At 52.8% G+C, this 14,004-nt stretch overlaps 1 protein-coding gene across 1 annotated transcript in view; it reads right to left on the bottom strand.

Moving 5' to 3' along the window:
* LOC131403572 (complement C3-like) overlaps positions 1-7,914 on the bottom strand; it is a 34,312-nt gene extending 26,398 nt beyond the window's left edge. The window contains exons 1-15 of the mRNA XM_058537988.1: positions 7,794-7,914; positions 6,787-6,979; positions 5,795-5,957; positions 5,629-5,699; positions 3,861-3,955; positions 3,675-3,757; positions 3,499-3,589; positions 3,135-3,237; positions 2,892-3,018; positions 2,516-2,631; positions 2,269-2,415; positions 1,666-1,875; positions 1,329-1,535; positions 781-939; positions 269-398 (exon numbers count right to left, since the gene is read on the bottom strand). Of these exons, the coding sequence (XP_058393971.1) occupies positions 269-398; positions 781-939; positions 1,329-1,535; positions 1,666-1,875; positions 2,269-2,415; positions 2,516-2,631; positions 2,892-3,018; positions 3,135-3,237; positions 3,499-3,589; positions 3,675-3,757; positions 3,861-3,955; positions 5,629-5,699; positions 5,795-5,957; positions 6,787-6,979; positions 7,794-7,867 (1,969 nt within the window). The 5' untranslated portion in view covers positions 7,868-7,914. The remainder of the gene's footprint in view (positions 1-268; positions 399-780; positions 940-1,328; positions 1,536-1,665; positions 1,876-2,268; positions 2,416-2,515; positions 2,632-2,891; positions 3,019-3,134; positions 3,238-3,498; positions 3,590-3,674; positions 3,758-3,860; positions 3,956-5,628; positions 5,700-5,794; positions 5,958-6,786; positions 6,980-7,793) is intronic.
* Positions 7,915-14,004: the final 6,090 nt, after the last annotated feature.

The raw sequence follows: 14,004 nt of genomic DNA, 5'->3' as shown, positions 1-14,004 counted from the left end.
GGACCAGGAACAAGACGGATTAAGCACCTACTGGGCATCCTTGGTTTACTCCTCACAGTAGCCGTGAGGTAGGGGTCCTATTGCTCCCATTTGACAGATGGAGAAACTGTGGCTCCATCTCAGTGAGGAGAAGTGATTTGCTAGATGGTGATGGAGGCAGGACATGAACCTGGGACCCCTGAGCCCAGAGCCCTAGCCCCACCTGTTCTCAGCATCTGGGAGGTGGTGGTGCTGCCCGTCCCAGGACCAGTGCTGGTTGCTTCCTCACCTGACCTCTGGGTGGTCTGCAGGTCTTTGTTGGTCTTGAGGGCCAGCCCTGCATCCATGAAAACACCAGCATAGTCCCTCCCACTGCCCGGCGTGCAGCCGATGTCTGCCTTCTCCACTATGTCCCAGATCTGCGGGGTGGGGAGGGGATCAGGAGGAGGGTGAGGCCAGGCAGCAGGGCCTCCGCCAACTTGCGAACACGTCCATCCAACCCACCTCCCTCCTCATCCCGGTCCCCAGCCTGTCCACAGTGGATGATTCCGGACTACACTGCTGTTGGACTCTTAGAGCCGTGTCTATTTCCATGACCATCCCCAACCTGGACCCTTGGCCATCACATTCCCATCTTCACCCTGACCGTCAAGCCATCCTTATGTCCATGTCCACTCCCACCGCCTCTTTCAGCCTCCAGCTAATCCCACTTCATCCCCAGCGCCATTCCCACCTCAACCTAAAGCCATCTCTTTGCCTCCACCATCGTTCACTGCTCTGCTCAGCTACCCGGGCATGTACCTTCCTCTGCGTCAACTTGTTCTTCTTATTCAGCACAAACACGCCCTTGTCCACGGCCACCAGCCCCACTCGGGCCCCCCGGTCACCCTCTATCTTGAGGGTCATCTGTTGTCCAGGCAGACGCTGCTTCTCCTCCTTGCCGCCGCCTTTCACCACCAGCTGTGGGCAGGTTGGAGGTGCGGGAGAGCAAAGTCAACCCTGCAAGGCCCCCGTCTCGGTCAGCCAAGGACAGAGGAGGTCTGGGCTGGTCTAGAAGGACAGAAAGGTGGAGACAGAGAAAGAAGAAGGGAGATGCGCAGAACCAGCATCAGGCAGAACGTCAAGGAAAGAGACAAAACTAGGAGCAGGAGAGATACTGAGACTGAAGCAGAGAAGGAAGAAAGAACAAGATGGAAAAGGAGAAGGGAGAGGCAGAAACTGTGCCAACAGTGGCGAGAAGTGGGTTCAGAAATCTGTAGAGAGAGGCAGAGCGGGAGGCACAAGACAGAGAAAGGACGGCCAGGCGGAGAGTCCTAAGACCAACAAAGAGAGAGATGCTGGAAGCTCACCGTGCCCACACACGAGTCCTTGACGTCTACCCACACGGAATCGGCCACCACCTCCCTCTGGCCTTTGCTGTTGATGAGCGTGTAGTAAGCCACCAGGCGGAAGGAAGGAATGAAGTCCGTAGTGATGGTCAGGGGCAGTACCACCAGGGCCTGGTCAGGGTCTCGCTTCTGGCGCCCCACTTTCAGCAACTTCCCCTTGTTCATGATCTGCGGGGACAGGTTGGCATAAGGATCGGGAAAGTGGGAGGGAGGGTGATGGGATCCGGGATGGGGAAGTGTTCCTGGGGGTGCCGGAGAAGCAAGGAGGGGGTTCTGGGGAGTCTGGGCAGCCACAGACCAGGTAGGTGTAGTAGCCGATCTCGCCCTCCTTGCCGGCGTCTGTTCGCAGGTGGAAGTTGATGTTGAGAGTCTCCCCGGGTTTGAGCTCGGCACGGGGCACAGAGAGATGCAAATAGTTGTTGGAGTTGCCCAGGGTGTTGTAGGGGTAGGCCTGCATGGTCTTGGTGGCCTGTCGTGCCTCCGGGATACCCTCCTTCCTTGTTCTTACCTGGGCAGGGAAAGAGGGATGCATGCGAATCCCCCAAAGATGTCCACGTCCTAATCCCTGGGACCTGGGAATATGGTACCTATCGTGTCAAGAGGGACTTTGCAGACGGGATTAAGGATCTGGACATGGGGAGATTACTTTGCATTATCCAGGTGGGTTGAATGTAATCACAAGGGTCCTTATAAGATGTCTAGGCAGATGGCGGGACCCCACTGTGCAGACACGAAGCCCTCTATGCAAATGAATACCTCTGTGTGAATGGCAAGACCCCATCATGCAAATGAAAGGACCCCACTGTGCACATGGCAGGATCCCTCTTTACGTCAGGACCCTGCTGTACAAATAGAGGCCCCATCTCCCTGCTGTGGGGTCCTGAGGCTGGCGCAGACTCACAGTGATGCTCAGGGGCTTCTGGCTCTTGGCTGTGTTGATGCTCAGCTTGGCCACGCCGTCGTCCTGGGTTAACGACTGCACTTCGCTGTCCTGGGTCACCACGGGGATGCGGCGGGCTGGAGAGCCGTCGGGATTTGTCACAAACACCTGTAGGTGCCAGGGCAGGTGGAGGGGGTTCAGGTGGACCCAGAGGTGTGGTCAAGGTTCAGAAGCAGGGTAGGGGGTGCAGCCTCATCCTGGGTCTCACCATGAGGTCAAAGGGCATGGCTGGTTTGAAGAACTTGGGCGTCTTGGTGAAGTGGATCTGGTAGGGGGAGGTCACGATGGGGATCCCGCTGCGCTCCGCCTCCACCATATCGCTGCCTGAGGGGGCCGACCATGAGGGTGGGCTCCTGGCCATTCCTCAGGACCAGGCCTCCCCTCTGAGATTGGATCTCGCCTTCATATTGGGCCTCCCTCATCAGACTATGTCTCCCCCTTAGACTGGGCCTCCGTGCTCTGACTGGACCCCACCTTGATTCTGGGCCTCATCTCTCAGACTGGGCCTCCCCCTCAGGTGGGCCTCCCCTCTCAGACTGGATCACATTGTGGTACTGGGCCTCTACCCTCAGACCAGGCCTCACCTGAGTGCAGGAAGACAGTCACAGACACGTACAATGACTTCCCCACCAGGGCATCTGGTCGTGAGGGCTGCACCCCATCCAGCAGGACCTGTCGGCTCAGCGTGGCCTCCCCAGTGCCGTCCTCGATCTGGGGGAGGAAATGAAGGCTCAGAGAGGAGGCAGGCTCAGATGGGGAGGGGACTCAGAGAGAGTTGGGGAGGGGCTCAGAGTGGAGGAGGTTCAGAGGGGGCCTTGGTCAGGTACCCCAACGCGGGTGAGGGACTCGGCCAGTGAAATCCTCTGGTCACCATCCTGGACCCCAAAGATGACGAAGGCTGTTCCATCCACATTCTTCCCATACAAGAACCTGCAAGGTGAGGAGAGCCTCAGATTCTCCCCTCATGAAAAGTTGAGTGTCCCCCCAAACTTCCAATGACCCAGAGCCCCCGCCACTCACCTCCCCCTCACCTGGCCCCTCACTTGGCTCTCACCTGGTTCTCAACCAGCCCCTCATGTGGTCCCTCACCTGGCCCTCACCTGGCCCCTCACCTGGCCCTACCCTGTCCCCTCACCTGGTTCTCACCTGTCCCCTCACCAGACCTCTCACCTCGCCCCCCAAGCCCCTCACCTGGCTGTGATGGTGACTTCTAGGCCCTTTGGATCATCAATGTAGTAGAATTTCTCTGTAGGTTCCACTTGGACCTCAAAACTGGGGAGCACTGGGGGGACAGACAGTGTTGGCAGGGGGCTGGCACTGGGCCCAGCATTACGGGGCCCCCCACCCTGACTCCCTCCTCCTCTTACCATATTCCTTCACCTCAAACTCAGTGGAGAAGACCTGCTGTGGCGAATCTTCATAGTGGGCCCGTATCTTCCACTGCCCCATGCTGTGGGGAAAGCAGGTGAGTGATCTGGCCAGGCCTGGCAGCCCCCCACTCCTTATCCTGGGATAGGGGAGTCCCAAAGCCCCTCCTGGAGGGCCAGACATACTTGACCAGCTCCGGGATGTTCCAAGACAAGGGCAAGATGCCAAACTGGTTGTGAGAAGACAGGGAGTCTCGCTTGATGGAAATGCCGTCGGGGGTCTGTGGGGAGACAGGGAGGGATGTGGCTCTTCACATCCTTATCCCTTTGGCTCTCCTCTCCCTTTCGGTGTCTGGACACTCTCCCTGTCTCCTGTCTACAGGGCCATTGGTTAAGAACATGGACCTGAGTCAGTCAGCCTGGGTTCAAATCCCCACTGTGCCACTTACAAGCTGTGTGATCTGGGGCAAGTTACTTAACCTCTCTGTGCTCAATGTAAAAAAAGACAAATATAGCCCCTACCTCACTGACTTGGGACATAGATAATATAAGCTCATTATTACTAGTGTCTCTATGAATACTACTAATAACTAGCATTTATTACCTTCTCTCGTGCTGGACCCCGGGCTAAGCATTCGATGTGTGCTAAGCCACACATAATTGCCTACATTCGGCTTTTTGATCCACAAGAACAGCAATTTCGTGTGGTTCAACCTAATACACACATTATTTCATGCGTTGTCGATGGTAAAACATCAGGACACACCACGTAAAAGTGTGGTTTTCTGGCTTCTCTTGGAAATTGGGATAACTGTGGATAATGCGTTCCTGATGGCACGAGGTGACATCTGAATGAAGCTGGGCGGATCTGTGCCTTTAGAGGGCGTGTGTGTTCTCTGTTCCCCAGGGATCCCACCAATCCCAAAAGCCAGCTCACGGCCGTCAGAACCTGGTCCTTGTTACCTTTGCATGATTTCAATAAGTACAAATGAAGACCCTATGAGGAGGACATCTCTCTCCCTCCTTCCCTTCCTCTCTCCCTCCCTTCTTTCAGTAAGTTCTTATTAAGCCCTACTATACGCCAAGCTCTGTGTGAGGTTCAAGGAGATAAGGCCCTGAACAAACAGATAAAAATCCCTTCCTATATGGAACTCAGATTCAACAGAGGTTGGCAGAGGGGACATTTAAGAAATGAAAATCCAGTTTACAGGATGCCAGGAGGAGAGGGCAGAAAGGGAGGGGAGTGGAGTGTGTGGGAGCGGGTTGGAAGGCTTACAATTTTAGCAGGTGCTGAGGGAGGCTTCACATTGAAGGAGGTGAGGGGGAGCCATGTGGGTGTCTGAGGGAAAGGCATTCCAGGCAGAGGGCACAGCCTGTGCAAATGACCTGAGGCAGCACGGTGCCTGGTGAATTGGAGGAACAGCGAGGAGGCCCGTGTTGCTGGAGCAGAGTGAGCGAAGGGGAGAGAGGGAGGAGGGGAGGGCAGGGAGGGGACAGGAGACCCCTGTGGGCCCCGGGGAGGACTTGAGCTTTTACCCGAGGGAGGTGGGAGCCTTGGAGGGCTGGGACAGAGAAGGGAGGGACCTGGCTTTGGCTGCAGTAGGCAGGATAGACTACACAGAATTATTATTATTTGTCATTATTCCAATCTTCAGATGAGGAAACTGCGGCTCAGGGGGGTGAAGTGACCTGTCCAGAGTCACACAGCGACCAGGGGTTTCTCTTGTGCCAGAATCGGGCGGGGGCATCGTTCCCCATCCCAGATCCCTGCCCCGGGTCCCTGCCCCGGGCCCCTGCCCCATCTCCGGGCCTCTCTCTCTCTCTGCCTCTATGTATTTCTTTGCCTTTGGGTCTCTGCCGCTATGCCTTTCCTGGGGTCTCTTTCTCTGTCCCTACGTCTTGTCTCTCCCGCATCTCTGCCCCAGGTGTGTCTGGGGCCCTGGCTGGTTGGTACCTCAATGCTGACGATAACGGTTCGGCCCACGGGCAGCAGCCTGCTGTCGAGGGTGAAGACCCGATAGAGGACTGGGAGGAGGCAAGAGAGAAGGGGAGAGATGGGTGAGGCCTGCCCCTCCCCACCCCCCTGCCCCACCCTCTCCAGCCACCGTCCAGCCCCTCACCCGTGGAGCCCGGGGTGTAGATGGTCTTGTCCGTCTGGATGAAGAGGTACCCGCTCTGAACACCGACCAGCACCACCTTCTCCACTGAGGTGCCGCCGAAGTTCGCCTGAACAGTCACAAAACTCTGCCCCCTCGCTGATCTCAACTCCTTGCTGGCCGGGATCTAGGCGCGGACCGGGGCATCCTTAGGGGTCTGCTCCAGGGGCCCCTTGCCCTGGGTCCAGCCTCTCGGCCTTAGGCTGAGTCCACACCTGCCCCTCCTCACAACAGGGCCTGCGGGCACTCCTGGTTTGCCCAGGTTTGGGGTGTGGAGGGGTACCGGGAGACGGGGTAGGGATCAGAGGGCGATGGGAAGGGGGAACCAGACAGGGGTCTCAGAGGAGGAGAGTTCAGAAGGGGAAGGTGGCTTGGAGATGACGGGCTCAGAGGGGCTGAGGCTCAGAGGAGAGACTTAGAGATGGGAAGGGCTCTGAAGAAAGAGAGGGCTAAGAGGATAGGGGCTCAGAAATGGAAGGAGATTCAGAGAGGGGGGGGACTCAGAAAGGGGCGGGGATCAGATGGGGAGGAGACTCAGGGGTGGGGGGGCCAAAAGGGGCGGGCCTCAGAGAGGAGGGGCTCAGAGAGGGGTGGAGTTCAGAGAAAGGAGGGGCTCAGAGACAGCGGGCTAGGATGGATGGGGCTAAGAGATGGCTGGGGCTCAGAAGGGAATGTCTCAGCAGGGGGAGGACTCAGAGAGATCAGGAGCTCAGAGGGGCAAGGAGACTCAGAGAGGGGAGGGGCTCAGAAGGGGCGGGGCTCAGAGGGGAGGGACGCAGGGAGAGGAGGAACTCTCAAGGGGAGGGGACTCAGCAAAGGGCCAGGCCCAGAAAGGGGCGGGGCTCAGAGAGGGGCGGGGCTCAAATGAGGTGGGGCTCAGAGAGGGCGGGGCTCAGAGGGGGAGGACTCAGAGAGGGGAGGGGCGTCAGTAGGGTCAGGCTTCAGTGTGCTCCCACCTTGACAGTGACTGTTCCCAGGTGGCCCGCGGCCTTGGTCAGCACCGTCTTCTCACTGGACAGCACTTGCTTCTTGGCCGGGAAGTCGTGGACGGTGACCGTGACAGGAACGTCCCCTCCAGCTCCGTGGGCCTCCAGCACCACCGTCTCCTCATTCTCCAGCCGCAGGATGTTGGGGGTGATCATGGTGAAGCTGCCGGAGGTGGGCGTGGGGGTGGAGCTGTCATCCCAGGGAGCTGACATTCCAGCTCACCGGAGTCAGCGCTGTCCCCTGGGCTCTGCCCCAGCCCCTGGTCCTGGACTGGATCCGATGACCCGGGACAGCCAGGGGATGTGGATCCCATCAACTCCTGAACCTCAAAGCCAGAACCGGCAACTCCCCCAAGCCTCTAGACTTCCAAACCCACAATCGCCTAAGCCCACATTCCTCAAGTGCTAACCCCTAAATCTTTAAACACCCCAAGTCTCTAAACACCCAACCCTCAGATATCCCAAACTATACATGCCCAAACCCTTATGCAGCAAACCTCTAAACCCCAAACCCTCGAACTCTCTAAATCTAAGCCTCTAGCATGCCAAGCCTATAAATACAACCAAATGCACCCCGCCAGCCGACATAGACCCAAACACCAGGTCTCTAAACTTACAAACGCTGAAACTCATAAATCCTCAGACTGCAAACTCCCAAATCCTGTGACATCCAGACCTCCGAGACTCCACATCACCCCATACACAGAATCACTGCATACCCCACGCACTCTAAACCTACAGACACCCAGTTCTATAAACATCTGACCCCGCCATCCCACAACACCTGAATTCCACACACACCCAACCCATAAATACTCACCCTCACAAGGCAGCCTGAATTTATAAACATCCCGACCCCTCATCCCTGCATCCACAGACACCCAAATGCACCCTGAATTCTAAAACCACCTGTCCCCACACATGCCCACTCCTACTTCAGAAGCAGCCTTATGTGGGGTGGGGTCGTGACTACTTACAAGGGATCCCCTTGGGCCAGGGAGACACTGCTCAGCAGAAGCAGCAGCAGGCTGGGACCTGAGGCAGGCCCCATGGTGCAGGGTCGGTGGAGGGACAGAGGGACAGAGGGACTGAGGGAGAGCACGGGGAGGAGTGAGCAGAGATCTCTGGAAGCCTCCTTTTATCCTCCTCCTCCCTCTAAGCCCAGCCCTCCACTCCCCGTGGCCTCTTCCCTCCCTGGGACTGCCCCCAGATTTCTCAACGCCATTTTCTAAATTTTTCAATCCCTGAGGCCAGCACAGCCTGGGGTAAATAACCTGAGGGCATGTCCTCCTGCAACATGAACACAACTGCCCCCTGCCCTGGACTCCCTCAGGTTCAAGGCCAGCTGGTGATCAGGGACCTTTCCCTGTTACATCCACTTTGTAGTGGAGGAATACTGAGGACCAGAGAGCCCCCCCACCTCAGATATCTGGGCCTGGCCTCCAGTCCACTTGAGACCATGCATTTATTAACCAACTCTTCCCATGGGTCCATCTCTATGCTGGTAGCTAGAGTTCCACTTCCATGCTGGGCTGGGGGTGGGGGACAGAGTCCAGCACAGACACTCCTGGCCCCATGGAGTGTCTTCCCCAGGGGAGAAGAAGAACTCTGCTTCTTGGAGGGTCAGGGAAGGCTTCGTGGTGGAGAGGACATTTCAGCTGGGCATTGAAGTATGTGTAGGAGTTCACCACCCAGATAGGAGCTCGCTTTGCCTACCCTTCTCAAGATGCCTGAGTAGCTATGATGGTTAAGACAAGTCCTCATTGAGGAAGGTCCCCATTGCTAGCTTTTGTATCTGTCTTACATCAACATTCTCTTATGATGTTACTATTATTATAAATTGTATTTAATTTTGTGTGTGTGAATAGATGATATATTCATAAGGTTCAACATCTAAAGGGTATAAGTGGATATACAGGAAAAGGGAATCTTCCTGCCATTTTTGCTGCCAGCCATCCAGGTCTCAGATGTGACCAGGTAACCAAATGTTGAGTTTCTTTGCAGAGGTATCTTATGCCTTTACAAAGTTTTGCAAGTCATAAAAACAACTATCAGCACGCTCTATATACTATTCTTCTTCGTCTTCCTGGGTTACACCTTGCTTTTTTTTAAAAGTTCTTTTATTGAGGTAATATTAGCTTATAACATTGTGTAAATTTCAAGTGTACACTATTATACATGAGTTTCTGTATAGACTGCATCTTGCTCAGCACCAATAGTCTAGTTTTTATCTGTCATCAAACATAGGTGCCCCTTGACCCCTTTCACCCTCCCCTGACCCCCTTCCCCTCTGGTAACCACTAATCTGTTCTCCTTATCATCCTTGTGTTTGTTCATCTTCCACACATGAGTGAAATCATACGGTGTTTGTCTTTCTCTGTCTGGCTTATTTCTCTCAGCATAATACCCTCAAGGTCCATCTATGTTGTTGCAAATGGGATGTTTTTTATGGCTGAGTAGTATTCCATTATACATATATATATACCACATCTTCTTTATCCATTCCTCAGTTGATGGGCACTTGGGTTGCTTCCACATCTTGGCTATTGTGAACAATGCTGCAAGGAACATAGGGGTGTGTAAATTTCTTTGAGTTGTTGATTGCATATTCTTTGGATAAACACGCAGTAGTGGGATAGCTGTATCATACGGTAGTTTTTCCCTTCTTAATTTTTTGAGAAATCTCCATACCGTTTTCCATAGTGGCTGCACCAGTGTACATTCCCACCAGCAGTGTATGATGGTTCCCTTTTCTCCACATCCTCGCCAACATTTGTTATTTCTTGCCTTATTAATTGTACCCATTCTAACAGGTGTAAGGTGATATCTCATTGTAGTTTTGATTTGCATTTCCCTAATAATTGGTGATGTTGAACATTTTTGCATGTGCCCTTTGGCCATCTGTATATCTTCTTTGGAAAAACGTCTGCCCGTTTTTTGATCAGGTTGTTTTTTTGTTGTTGTTGAGTTGTACGTGTTCTTTATATATTTTGGAAACTAACCCCTTGTCAGATACATGATTTGCAAATATTTTCCCCCAGAAAGTGGTTTCTCTTTTCGCTTTGTTCATGGTTTCCTCTGCCTTGCAGAAGCTTTTCAGTCCGATGTAGTCCCATTTGTTTATTTTTTCCCTTGTTTCCTTTGCCTGAGTAGACGTGGTATTCAAAAAGATATTGCTAAGACCGATGTCAAAGAGTGTACGGCCTATATTTTCTTCTAGGAGTTTTATGGTTTCAGGCGTTACATTCAAGTCCTTAATCCACTTTGAGCTAATTTTTGTGTATGGTACAAGAAAATGATTACTTTCATTCTTTTGCCTGTGGCTGTCCAATTTTCTCAACACCATTTATTGAAGAAACTTTCCTTTCTTCATTGTATGTTCTTGGCTCCTTTGTCAAAGATTAGCCATCCATAGATGATACCTTGCTCTTTCATAAACAATATACCTTAGAGATTATTTCATATCAGTGCGCAGAGAGCTTCCTTGTTCTTACAGGCAACTGCCCCATATTACATTGTGTGAAAGTAACCAGCTTCCTGCTGGTGGACAGACAGACTGCCATGGTTACAACCCATGTGCTCTCCACTGAGTTATCTTGAGCGTGCCTCAGTTTCCAACCCTGACACTTATTAGGGGTGTCAAACTACTGGTAACCACTCTGACCTTCACTTTGCTCGTGTAAAATGGGCTTATAACAGCACCAACTTCACAGGGTTGTTCTTGCCATGAAAGGAGATAAGCCTGGATCAAAATCTGTAGGATTAGTAATCTTGCTAGATACCGCTGAATTCCCCTCCATAACTGTATTGATTTACATACTTGCCGGCCCTGCACGAAATTGCCAATTTCCCCACTGCAAAGCTTTGGATCATTGCCCCAGTGTCATTTTAATTTGCATCTCTCTGATTCCCAGCAAGGTTGTGCATCTGAGGTAGGGAGTGTGTGAAGTCCGTGGCTTAGAGGGGAATGGGGTGTGTGTCGGGGGGCCCTGATCCCTGGACGGCTGGTTTCCAAAGCCCCATCAAGGGGTTAACAGGGAATTGGCCTGATTTCCTGTAAGCCGGGCTCTTTTACTGGCCTTGCCCTCATGCCTGGGTGGGGGAGGCCTGGAGAAACAGAAGAAACCTGACCTCTGTCTACTTTGATTTCGACATCCTTTCTTTGGAAGGACGAGGAGGAGGGGGAGTGGAAACACCTGCTTGCTCCCCCGAAGCATGGGGATTCAACTTCTGAAATGGGGGGTGTGGTACCTGCCGGTACTTTATTCTGTTTTCCTCTCCCATAGCCCCCCCAAACCCCATCCCATTTCCTGGTCTCATTATAGCCTTAAGCGTTTGGGCTCTGTGGTTTGAAAACCTTGAGAGAGAATTCCTGCGGCCTCTGTCTCCCTGCAAGGTGGGGTTCCTCCTTTCTCTGAGCCTCAGTTAATGCATCTGAAAAATGGGACTGGGGGTAGTTTCTGCTGTTTTGACACTTAAAGGAGCCGAGATGCTTGGAAGACCCCAGGCTCAGAAGGAAGGCTCATGCCTACAGTGCTGGAGGTCTGGGAAGAGTCCTGGCCTTGACTTCCAAGGACTGACCAGAGGGATGCTGGCGAAAATGGAGTAAGGCCCATTGGGAGGGGAGGAGGTGGCAGGAGGAATTCTTCATGCCTTTTTCCTAGGGGATGTGCATTTGTGCCTAGAAGTTTGGGAGGAGGATGGTGGGAAAGATAAGCCAGCAGAGGAGAGAGAGAAGGTGGCTGGGGGGACGGGACTTCCAGTTAGCAAGCTTTTGGGCGTGAAAGGCCAGGGAGGAAGGCTGCCTGGGATGCAGAATGGGATAACTGGGACCTACTTAGTACAAAGTATACATAGTCACATGCCTGCCAGATGGCTATAATTAACAAGGCAAGAAATAACAAGTGTTGGAGAGGATGTGGAGAGAAGGGAACCCTCATACACTGCTGGTGGGAATGCAAACTGGCGCAGCCACCATGGAAAACAGTACGGAGATTCCTCAAAAAATTAAGAATAGGCCTGCCATACCATCCAGCTATTTCACTGCTGGGTATTTATCCAAAGAACATGAAAACATGAATGTGTAAAGATATATGCACCCCTATGTTCATTGCAGCGTTATTCACAATAGCCAAGACTTGGAAGCCACCTAGGTGCCCATCAAGGGACGAATGGATAAAGGAGATGTGGTATATACACAATGGAATACCACTCATCCATAAAAAAGGATGAAATCTTGTCTGTTGCGACAACATGGATGGACCTTGAGGGTATTATGCTAAGAAAAATGTCAGAGGGAGAAAGTCAAATACAGTATGCTCTCACTCCTAAATAGAAGATAAAAACACACACACACAGAGAGACAGCGATTGGATTGGTGGTTTCGGGGAAGGGAGGAGGAAGGAGGGTCAAAGGGATGATTAGGCACAGGTGTATTGTGATGGATGGTAATTAGTCTTTGGGTGGTGAACATGATGTAATCTACACAGAAATCGAAATATAATGATGTACACCTGAAATTCACATAATGTTATGAACCAGTGTTACCTCAATAATAAAAAAAATGACAATGGATGAGAAAAAAAATTTAACTAGGCACCCTATATTTTGTCTGACAACCCAAGCTGGGGTGCAAGGAGAGGCTAAGAGGAAGTGGGGGTGATTTCTGGGTGTGGGGGGGTCCAGGCGCCCCCCTCCCCCATCCACCCCTGCCTGGGTGCAGTTATCTCCCTGCTGCACCCTCGCCCCCTATCCTTTTCCCACAGAGGTGTGACCAGGCCTAGGAACAGCAGGGACCACCCCCCTCCCTCCTGGCCCCCCATTTCCAGGATGGGGTCCTTGCAACACTGCTTTCTGAGGATTTCCAGTCAGGTCCCATGGCCAGGCCCCCTCTCTTCCCGCCACACAGCCTAGGCTTTCTCTTTTCCCCAGACGCATTACTTATTAACTCTCGGGTAACTTTGACCTGGTTGAATCGATTCATCTGCCCTGTGGCTCCTTCCCCGCCAATGCCTCAGGCATATTTAGCAGAGGCCTGGACACAGGGTCCCCCACCCTGGAGACACAGTGGGGGTCAGAGCTTTTGGTTCCGGCTCTGTCTTCTCCCAGCCTCATTTCCTAATCTGTAAACTGGACATTCACAGCCATGGAACCTCCGTCTGGGTTGGGATGACAAGCCGGCGGCACCAGGCAAGCACAATGCTCATCCCCATGCCCACACACAGTGAGCGCTGGACATGGTTGAACCGTATTTTTATTTTTACAAACACCTGCCTCGTCCCTCTTGCCTTATTTGGGTGACAGCCCCACCAGACCTCCAAGCCAGAGTCCCTTCTTCCTCCCTCTCCCTCACCCCGTGTCCAGCCCTTGCCACCCCCTGGACTGTCTCTCCCAGATAATCCTTCTCTCCATCCCTGTGGTCCCTGGCTTCCCTGCGATAGACTCGTGTCTTCCAGTTCATTCACAGCAACTGCGGATTTTTTTTTCTAAAACACACTTTTGTATTCTTTCCACAAAATTATGATGTATAATACACAAATATGCGCTAAGGACAGTGAACGTCTCCGTGAGGCTTGGTGGCAGCATCTTGTCAATTTCACGTATCTTAACTTGTTGATCCCGAAAGCCGTAGGTGCTGTTACTACGCCCATTTTACAGACGAAGAAACTGAGGGCTTTGGCCACTTGCCCAAGATCCTCTAGCTGGTAAGAGCTGGGATTGGGACCCAGGCAGCCGGGCTCCAGAGTTCATGCTCCTAAATGGTATGTGTTTCCGACGCTACTGTAACGAACGACCACAAACCACAAACACCTATTTACTATCTTGCAGTTCTGGAAGGCGGAAGTCTGAAATCAAGGTTTCAGCAGGGCTGTGTTCCTTCCGGAGGTTTTGGCAGGGGAGAATCCGTTCCTCGCCTTCTCCAGCTTCTAGAGGCCGCCTGCATTCCTTGGCTCATGGCTCCTTCCTCCATCTTCAAAGGTCCTCATTCTAGCCTCTATTTCCATCCTCCTCCCTCTTACAAGGACCCTTGTGAAGACACTGGGACCCCCTGAATGATCCAGGATAATCCCCCATTCTAAGATCTTGAACTTAATCACATCTACAAAGTATCTCTTCTCAGGTAATGCAACATATTCACAGGTTCTGGGTGTTAGGATGTGGATATCTTTGGGGGCCATGACTCGGCCT

The sequence above is a fragment of the Diceros bicornis genome, unplaced genomic scaffold (assembly GCF_020826845.1).
Source record: "Diceros bicornis minor isolate mBicDic1 unplaced genomic scaffold, mDicBic1.mat.cur scaffold_73_ctg1, whole genome shotgun sequence".
Taxonomy (NCBI): Eukaryota; Metazoa; Chordata; class Mammalia; order Perissodactyla; family Rhinocerotidae; genus Diceros; species Diceros bicornis.
Note: the sequence above shows the minus strand (reverse complement) of the source record. Positions and strands in the feature narration are given on the sequence as shown.